This window comes from Podarcis muralis, chromosome 14, assembly GCF_964188315.1.
Source record: "Podarcis muralis chromosome 14, rPodMur119.hap1.1, whole genome shotgun sequence".
Taxonomy (NCBI): Eukaryota; Metazoa; Chordata; class Lepidosauria; order Squamata; family Lacertidae; genus Podarcis; species Podarcis muralis.
Window position 1 is genome coordinate 9579400 of NC_135668.1, and position 9662 is coordinate 9589061.

At 48.0% G+C, this 9662-nt stretch overlaps 1 protein-coding gene across 1 annotated transcript in view; it reads left to right on the top strand.

Moving 5' to 3' along the window:
- The window catches only part of TRIP4 (thyroid hormone receptor interactor 4), a 41309-nt gene extending 34796 nt beyond the window's left edge, over nt 1–6513 (top strand). Inside the window, exon 13 of the mRNA XM_028705823.2 lies at nt 6055–6513. Coding sequence (XP_028561656.2) covers nt 6055–6122 — 68 coding nt within the window. The 3' untranslated portion in view covers nt 6123–6513. The remainder of the gene's footprint in view (nt 1–6054) is intronic.
- Nucleotides 6514–9662: the final 3149 nt, after the last annotated feature.

Sequence of the window (9662 nt, forward strand, 5' to 3'; positions counted from 1 at the left end):
CTGGTTTTAGCTGTTAACAATATGAGTTCGATAAACCATAGTTTATTGGACAGAACGAGTCACATGTTTTTCCTGCCCCTCCCCTCTTCTCCTTGAACACCCCGCTTCAAATGGAGGCAGTGTTTAAATGAGCTTCCTTGTTCAGATGGCACAGGAAACTTTCGCTTAACAACCCACAATAGCCTGAGGGAAGGAGAGGAGTCTATGGGGCATGTTTGGGCAATATTGGACCAAGATTGTTATGTCTGAACCAAGCCAATAGCTTCTCATAATGGGTTTAGTGAGCTGGTAGCTAATCTGCAAAGAACAATGGAGTGTTGTATATTTTGGCCTGAGGGCCTGGGAGGCATATGTGTGTTGTGACTCAGGGCTTGGCATGTTTTCTAGCTCCTGGCTGTGTCATGCTGAAAGGACTTTGCAATGGCTTTGGTTTCGTCTAAAGGAATGCCCTCCAACCACTAGCTATTACTACCCAATTTAGCTTCTTTTGATTCTGTACCTACAGCATCGTCTACAATTAAGGGCTGCCACATATTTTTTCTTCTGCTTTCCAAAGGACCCAGAGAGTTGTGATTAGGTGTAGAGAGAGGTTATTTTAAGATTATAACATGTTGCAGGCTGGTCCCCTACCAGCACTGAGTGTGAGGAAAGGTGGTGTGAATGTCAAAAGCTGGCGTAATTCTTTCTCATTTTTAGTTGGTCCTAATAAATAGTGTCCTGTTTAGATTCCCCTGCAACCCCATGGACCAACACAGCCCCTCCCCTGCCAATGTTAGTGTAATCCTTGAAAGCGTAGCTTAAAATCATTGCCATTCCCCACTGATGGTTAAACTGCTATTGTATCCCTGTAGTGTTTTGCCTCTTTCTCATTGTACATCCTTGGATATACAGAGTGTGGGCAAATTATTCACACTCCTGTGTTTACAGTAGAAACAGAGCTGAATATGTCTTTATGTGGGTTGGTTTCCTGGCTTATGCCACAGCATTGTTTCCCGCAAAGGGAGTGGGCCTCTTGCTGTTGGAACAGATTTGGCAGCTGTGGCGGCACAACCCTTAAGAGGGATGCACCTGGCAAGGAGGCTTACCTCAACGTATTTATTGGGGAGGGCTAGACGAGCTGGAATAGTGGTTTTGGGAACTTACTGTGAAATCAGCTTCCTGCAGGCACCAGGATTAAATGTTCAGAGCTTTTCGGTTTGGCTCTGATCATTTCTGGGCCTTGCCTGCCCTCCGTCCCTGTGGATCCATCTGCATTCTAGAAAGGAGTTTGCTGTTGGAAGTCCTGCATGAGTGGCATTAACTAAGAAGGCCAGTTTTGAAGGGTCCTTGGCAAAGTGCCCTCTCCTAATTTGGCTGGCTCCCATGGTAGGTGCTAGCAGCGCTCTAGATGAGTGTTTAAGCAGCTGGAAGCTGCTTTTTAAATTTCCCACAATGCCCCAGCATAGCATCACTCTGGGGCATTGTGGGAAATTATAATAACAGCTTCCAGGCACCCGGTGCTTTCCTTTTTTTAAGTGGGGGGGGGGAAGCGTGTACAGGACAGATGCCAGTGGTTGGTCTTGCTTGGGGCCCTAGCAGCTGCCCAAGGATCTGTGTGCTGGCACCAGGCCTGTCCATCAAACCGGCTCCTTTTCTGCTGCTTGCAGTAGACAGCCAAGCATGAGGTTGGGATCCCCCACCCCCACTTCTGTGAAGCAGAATGTGCACTTCTGCTGCCAGTACAAACCCTTCTCAAGTATGTCACAGTCTGTCCTTTCCAAAGCGACAGTTTCCTGCTCGAGGAGGGATCAGCCTAACAGACTGGAAGGAGATTGCCCGTGCCAGAGGCTGCCTGAGTCCCCTGCTCTCTCATCACTTTCCCTAGGCTTTCTCCCTCTTGGGAGGTTAGGCAACAGGAAAGCTTGTTGTTTGCAGGGAGAAGGTGGTGGTGGTTGGTCATTCCAGGCCATTCAAGAATAGTTGGTGATAAGGCTATGGGACAGAGAATCCTGTAGCTGTTATCACAGCAATGCCTTGTTGTTTTACTGTGGCAGAGCTGCAGTAGGACAGAGTTCAATTCTACTTGGATGTTAGCTCAAAAGTCGTTATTTGCATGGCATCCATTTGCCTAGTTGAATCATTCAGGCAACGTTAATGTTTCCTTGCTGCAGCATCCCTTGCCAGCCCAGTTCAGACAATGACTAACATTCACATCTTCTCACATTTGGATGTGATCCATCAGTTCAAGTCCAAATGAAATTAGCAAGGATTGAACAAGAGCTTGTGAACAGGCTCTCATGCAGCTCCTGTTTATCTGAAATGGATTTGCAAAAGCTGCACCCCCCACCCCACCCTGTCACTCACACCCGCACATTGTGTTTGCTCCTTTTAAGCAGATGGGTTTGCAAACATGTTCTGCTGTGCTGCTCGGTTGCTTGTGAAAGGTACGTTTGCCCCAAGTGGGACTGCAGGTGAACACATCACATGGGATGGCATTTGAGGAAAGCAGCAGTGGGGAAATGCATTTGCAAATATGATTTCATGTATCTTAAGTAAATCAAGCGTCCATCAAGAATTGGTATTGATGTGACTGGTTTGTACTTCATGCCTAGGATCTGAGGTTCTCTGCCATAAAGCAGAGTTGTTGCTGAACATCAAGCCAGGACCATAGGAAACCACCTTTATTTTTTGCCTCAATATGAGTGTGCCTTGGAGGAAACCTTCATTTCTGTGAACAACATGGGCATGAAATGGTTGGTTGAGCATGAAGTGGCCATTCTGTGCCATCCATAAAGATCTTTTTGTTGCCTGTATTATAAAACATGCAGGCACAATAGCAGACTTTTAAAGGGACTGGGGATGCTGCAAGTTGAAAATCCTGAATGCTACAGATTTGAACAGCGCATACTAGTGGGCTAGTGGGTGTCCCAAGGTGCAGTATTAGGATATTTCTTTGATTTTTGCTTTGACATGCAGATGTGCAGTACAATCCATCGATTTCCTGTGCCTGAGACACAGGACTTTCATTCTTGGATATCTGTTGACCTTAACAGCTACCCATTTAAATTGGGGTTTACCAGGCTTTTCCACATCCCAGCTATCAATCTTGGGACCAACTTAAATGTTCAGATTGGCTGTTTTGTGGAGGAAAATACTACTATGTTTCTGCATAAGTATGTCAAAGGAAAGACCCTACCTACTCAAACCTTTGTGTCCTTCCTCCACCCCAGGATACCTGGCTGGTTTTCTTTTCAGTTTAGAATTCTTGGTCTTAAGCTGCTTTGAGTGTTATTTTTAAAACAAAAATAAAAATGAATCTTGTGTTAAAAATCTAATCACACACCTTGGAATTTTAACAACCTCAAAATCAAGGGTCTGGCATGTGTTCCTTTACCATTTTGGATGTTAACTTTTTAACCGAGAAAGGCTGGTGAAGTTTGGTGGTGAGTGCAAGGAAACGTTAGGTCAGGGGTAGCGAACCTCCAGCCGGCAACTCCTTTTGCCTGATTGGAATCGCTTTGGCATCATTATGCATGGACTCGCTCTCCGTTTCCCACGCTCAGCTGAGCGGTGTCCCGAACAGTGTGAGCTATCAGTTTGTATAGCTCAGCTTGTACAGTAGCATGTGCATGTCTGAGGGGTGCAGAGGCAGCTAATGAGTAACTGCTGGTTATGGATGAGTATGTCTCAAGTCAGCCGGTGCCCTGACCAAGCCGAGAGATCAATGCAAGCAGACTCCTCTTGACAAATGGTCCTGTCTAGAGCAATGGACGGCGAGCCAAGGGCAGCTGCTGCTTCAAACTGATTAAGGAGTACAAAATAGCATCAAACAAGAGGTGGCAGAGCGCATGCTTGAGCTGCAGAGACAAAGGATAGGGCTTGGGTGTAAAGGGCAGGGGCTTACTGATATGTCTCTGGGTCTCCCTCTCTCCTCCATCTTGTCCCCTCACTGTTAGAGCCAGTGACTCTGCAGTTGATCCAAGCCTGGCCAGGGAGCTCATATGAATTTGGAACTGGTTCCACCTTGGCAGCAGAAGCTGAATTGATCTGCTGTGCAGAGCTGCATACGATGGCAGTGCCATCTTGCTAGCAGTGGGGAGAGAGGAATTGCTAATCCTGATTTAGCCAGTAATACTGTGGCTATTGATTCTGACAGCTCCGTCTGAGAGGATCTGAAGGGCTCAGGTGCTTCTTGGCTCAGGAGCCCTAATAGCTTGCGTTCACTATTCCCAGCAGTTCAAGGGCATGCCCCTGAGATGTTCTTGCTAGATTCCTATGCTCCTCTTGATCTCTCAACCACCCACCACCTCTGCACTTCTAGTGCAAAGTGGGGAACCTCAGGCCCTAGGGGCCCAAGTAAACCCTGCAGGGCTCTCTTTCTGGCCTTTGGGACTCAGGCCACATCTCTCACTGGTCTTGCTTCATGCCTTCCTCGAGTTTATTTCATAGAATCATAGAATTGTAGAGTTGAAAAGGACCCTGAGGATCATCTGGTCCAACCACCTGCGATGCAGGTATATGAAGCTGCCCCATACAGGGATTGAACCTTTCAACTTTGGTGTTATCAGCACAATGCTCTGAGCTATCCAGGCTGACCCAGTTGGAATGTGTCCTTGAACCCTGATTGGATGGAGAGAGGGATGAGAATGTGTGTAGATGCTATAGCCTACTGTGCAAAGGTAAAATTTGCAAGTGTTGTTCCCCCTCTTTTGCCTCTGGCCCCAACTAGCCACAGGCAGGGGCCCCTAGAAGGTTGCACAGAAGGGAATGCAGCCCTCAAGATGAAAAGGTCCCCACTCCTGGTCTAGTGATGGCACAGGGTACAGGCCTGACCGGAAAAGATGTCGCTGTGCCTCTCCTTCCCTCTACAGTTGCTTTGCCTTGCAGGTGTGGATCCTCATGGAAAGAGAAGCCACTACCGCATTTCGGAGTTGTAGGTTTCCATTGCTTTCTGCTTCCCATAGCTGGGATAGAGGTTTCATTGCTCTCTATTATAAGGGGGTTTCTTGACTGAAGTGCTCATGGTCTCTGAGATGGGACTATGCATCCAGGAACATGGATAAGTCTAACTAGGGTTTCCCCCCCCTTAAGGTGATAACATTGCCTACACTTGATTCCCCACCCCTAAACCTGCCTCGAGGGCCTCTCACTAAGGATAGAGCTCGAAAGCCTGCTCTGCTGCCAACAGGCTCCTGTTGTATCCTATGTGTTATCTGTGGTGCAGAATTTTGTCAGGAGCAGCAGCGTTTTCTCCCTGTTCTTCAGCCAACAAAAGCAAATTTCACTGGCAGGGTCTGTCTACCTGTCTAGTTTGTCTTCCGCCCTTCATCCACGGATCTTACAGCCTTATGTGGCAGATTAGATTGTGGCTTTTCAAGAGCTTCCCAGTGAGCTTGGTCGCTGCACAATAACTCGAACCAGGGAGGTGACTTCAAAGCTGCCATTAATGTAAGTAGGTTCTCATGATTGGAGTTGCCAAGGGAAAGAAGATGAGACGGAATTGCAGGATCAGAGCGCCTGGCATGCTGGGCTTTCAGGCTGTTATCTGTGCCCTTAACTAACAGGTGTCAAAGCCTTTTGTCCTGAGAATGGCCATGCCTGTTTCCAGGATGCTCTACTGCCCTCTCTCTGCTCACAGCCCTGGATAAACTTGCCTGTCTTGCCCACGCCCGTCTTTCAAAATGTCTGGCAATTGTCCCTTAGCTTTCCCAGAGTGTACCAGCTGGCTTGTATCCTCCCTTCAAACAGAGATTGCTTTCCTCTTTGCAGCTGCGACAGCAGAGGAGGTGGTGGCAGCAGCAGCAGCGCTAGCCGCACTCCCCTCTCCAAGCCCCTGGATTTCTTTTTCTCTCCCCACCACTCGACACAATGCTTCACAGCTCCTTGCGTCACAGGGCAGCAGCGGTGGGGTTTGGAAATGCCTGGTTCCTGAAGCAGGAAAATTGGATGTGACAGCAGCACACTAACAGGGGGAGACCTTGTTGCCTTCAGCTGATTTACATTGCAAATAACCTTTAAAAACAAGTACTCATGAGACTCCTCCCCCCTCCTCCCCGCTTCTTTCCTTTTTTACAGGGAAGCTGGATTCGAAAATTCATCAGGGAGCCAAGAAGGGATTAATGAGGCAGAAAGCAGTGGTGTGAGCCGGAGGGCACAAACACCACCCACCCACCCCACTCCCAGGCAAGAGAAGAATGGATCTGAACCCGACCACTGAGGCTGCTGGAGCGGAGGCCCCAGATACGTGAAGGGGGCATTCTGAAAATGCAGGCACTGACAAAGACGGATCCACCAGCAAAGGAGGGATTGCTGTTAGCTTGCATAAATATTAACAATCAAAGAGAGAAATTGGGTGCCGAGTTGTCTGTGGCCAAAGAGCACTGTGGGGAGCCCTGGAGGAGGAGGCCGGGATTATGGGCTAGCAGTATCTCTTCCGCCTTTGGCTGGCTTCAGGCCAAGCCAGAGGTGCTTTCGGAATTGGCCCTGTGCCAGAGCTTCAAATCATCACCCTATGCATTAAAGCTAAGCATCGTTTGGCTTTGTTTTCTTCTTGGCCTTGTTTCTTGCTGGGCACGGAACAGACGAGATCACTTTGCAGCAGGAGGGCTGGACCGTTAGAGCATCCTCCGGCTAACTGGCTTGGAGGAAGATGCGCTGTAGGTGCCTGAAGCACTGGCTTGGCATCAAGGCCTGCTGCAGTTATCTCCCGCGTGGGGCCAAAGGACTTGAGCTACGTTTCACCCTCTTATTAATTCCAAGCCTAAGGACAGGGCAAGGTGTCAGGGTTGGAATGTGGTTGACTGCCAGCTCCTTGCTCTCTTGAGTTCTTGAACTAAACTGTCATCTTAAATCACCACTTCCAGTTTTTTATGTGAACGAACACACATAGACCACTAGCACTAGACAAGTAGACAGAGCTGAATAACTGGTCCCTTCTCATCTGGGTGCATAAGTTTGAATCCTACATATTGCTGCCTGAATAAAATGGATGCCCCTCCACCCCTGTTCTCTTTAATACTTTATATTTAGCAAAGTGCAGTGGTCCTTGCAAACTTGCTCTATCTCTGTTACGAATGGTTCTCTCTCCTGTGAATTGCCTCTATCTCGGCATTGTCTTCAGTGTCAAATGCTTTTATGGCCCAACATTTTTCTGCATGGATATTGCTACCATTGCTCCCCCAAACAGATAGCTGGCACTGACCAAGAGCGTAATTTTTGGTACTTTTGGCTTGCAACAAAGGCTATTATGCCAGCCGTTCTGGTAAAGTGTGCAGAGCTGGCCTTTGTTCCTATCATAGCCATGTGGCTGGCTGGTCTTATATCTGGGCACTTGGTTCTTCGCCTGCGTACCTTTACGGTGCCTCTGTTCCTGCTACTCTTAAAGCCAGGAAACTCTTCCTGGCCTCCCCATGTTTTCTCGAAGCCACACTCACCTGCCCCTACCCTCCCACTTGCCTTCATATGCAACATCACATGTGGGGCAGGTAGCAATACAGCTGGATCCTGCAGTTGGACATCAGGGTTGAGCCCCCTGAATATCAGCTGATAGGCAGGGAGTTTGGCCCTGCTTGGTTTGTGTGTGCCAGCTGGTAAGTCTGAGAGAAAGGACATAGTTCAGTGGTAGAGCACATTCTGTGTGTCCAGAAAGCCCCAGGTCCAATCCTCTGCATCTTTAGGTAGGGCTGGGAGGGACCCCTCAGTTTGAAACTGGAGAGCCTCTACCAGTCAGTGTTGTCTGTACTCAGCCAGATGGAGCAATGGTCTGACCTCGGTATGAGGCAAGCAACAAATAGTGCTGTGTTCTCACTGTGCTATATAGCACTCCAATTGATTTCTCTTTACCTCCTCCTGCTAACTGCCGCCTTGGCATCTGTAAGCTCACTACACTGTGAAAGCCAAAATTTGTCTCCACAAAGGACTGTTAAAGTTACCCATTCCAATCTTCTCAGCTCAGCATTTCTGCCAAGGGTCCGTTTGGAGAACTTATCCCATCTTCTGCTTCCAAGTTGTCACATGCCTTTTCGCCTCCTCTTTGTCCATCCTCTTACAGTAATCTTGTTTCCAACCAAATGTCTATAAGGCCCTCTTAGCGGCACTCCTCCCACCGACGTTTCTCCTTCCTCAAAGCTCCTGTTTGGCTTCTGGTGTCTTGCCCTGCAGTGCAAATCTTGACTTCCACCTGCTGAGCAGGTGTGGGCTAGAGCCATAAATGTCTGGAAATCCCCTGTGTGGGTGCATGCACTGTTGATACATGCAGAAATGTGTAGCCCTTTGTGCTAGTGAGACGGCCTAGCAGCAAAATGGTCCTGCTAAGAGCCTTCAGGGCAGATGGGAAACTGCCTAGAACAAAGCATGATCTAGCACCTCCTTTTAGCAAAGGAGCGGATTACTTCTCTCTCCCTCCCCCCCCCTCTCTCTCTCTGTGTGTGTGTGTGTGTGTGTGTGTGTAAAAGGTATTCTTTAACAGTTCGATTTCACTGCTGAATGATTCAATCCTTGAGCAAGTGTGTAAAAAAAAGAAGCAGCAACAACTCAAGTGTTTTTCATGAACATGTGCACCCATACACAAGCTGAGACTGAATTGTTTTTATTTAATGTCTACCCCACTTTTCTGTATAAAATGACCAAAACTGCTTAGTGCTGAAAAGGCAGTGCTAACAGGCAGCATTTTAAAAGCTAAAGCAAGAGACTAAAACAACCACTTTAAACAACACCAACTGAAATAAAAAGGTCTTCAGCAGCGGTCCAAAACTAGAAAGAAAGAGAACCCAGTGGATCTCTACTGTGACAGTTTTCTGTAATCTTGGTGCCAGCACTGAGAAGGCCCCGTCTCGTACCCATCCATCCAATTTCATGTATGGATGCTACAAGGAGCTGCGTCAGCTCCTACATGAGTCTTGCAGTAGCCTAGAAGCTGTCCCTCCATGGCAGGTCCCAAATCTTATTGGGCTTGTAGGGACAGCTGCAGATGAGGGTTGGCCCACCCATATGAGGCAAGGTGAGGAGACCGCATCCACAGGGGCAGCAGATCCTGATACAGATATTTGTTCCCCCCTTGCTACTGATGTGCATCTTCACACTTCTTCTCTGGCCTGGCAGTGTGTGTGTGTGTGTGTGTGTGTGTGTGTGTGTGTGTCATCATTTTGGCTCTGCTGGAAATAGAATCTCTTTGGGAACCACATGTTTGGGATTCCTCTTTGCATTCTACCTCAAAGTTTCCTCCACCCCTTTCTCTGTCATATCACAGCCCAGCTGTACAGATCCTTCAAAGAACTAGGCTGACAAATCTTCACTCACAGGCAAATGAAGTACATAAAAAGTGAGGGGAAAACAAGGCGAGGTGGGAATCTATATCTGATCTTCCCTTCACTCCAGCACCACAACCACTTTGACAGAAATGTCCCTCTGACAAAGTCAGTGCAAGAGGCACACACACACTGCTAGCCTTGAGGGCTTGTCTCTTGGAAGGCAACATATCAGCTCTGTTCACCAGGAACGTCTATCTGAGTGCAGTGCTTGGAGCCAGGAAACGAGTCGAGGGAGGAATCTGACCCTTTCTGGAGATGACTGGTGATAGATACATGTGCATTGCACTTCTTGTTTTGGGATTTTCATTTCCCCCCCTTTCTTTCAGAGCTTTGATGAATCACTGTGAAATCATCCTCTTTCTAACAAACCCTCCC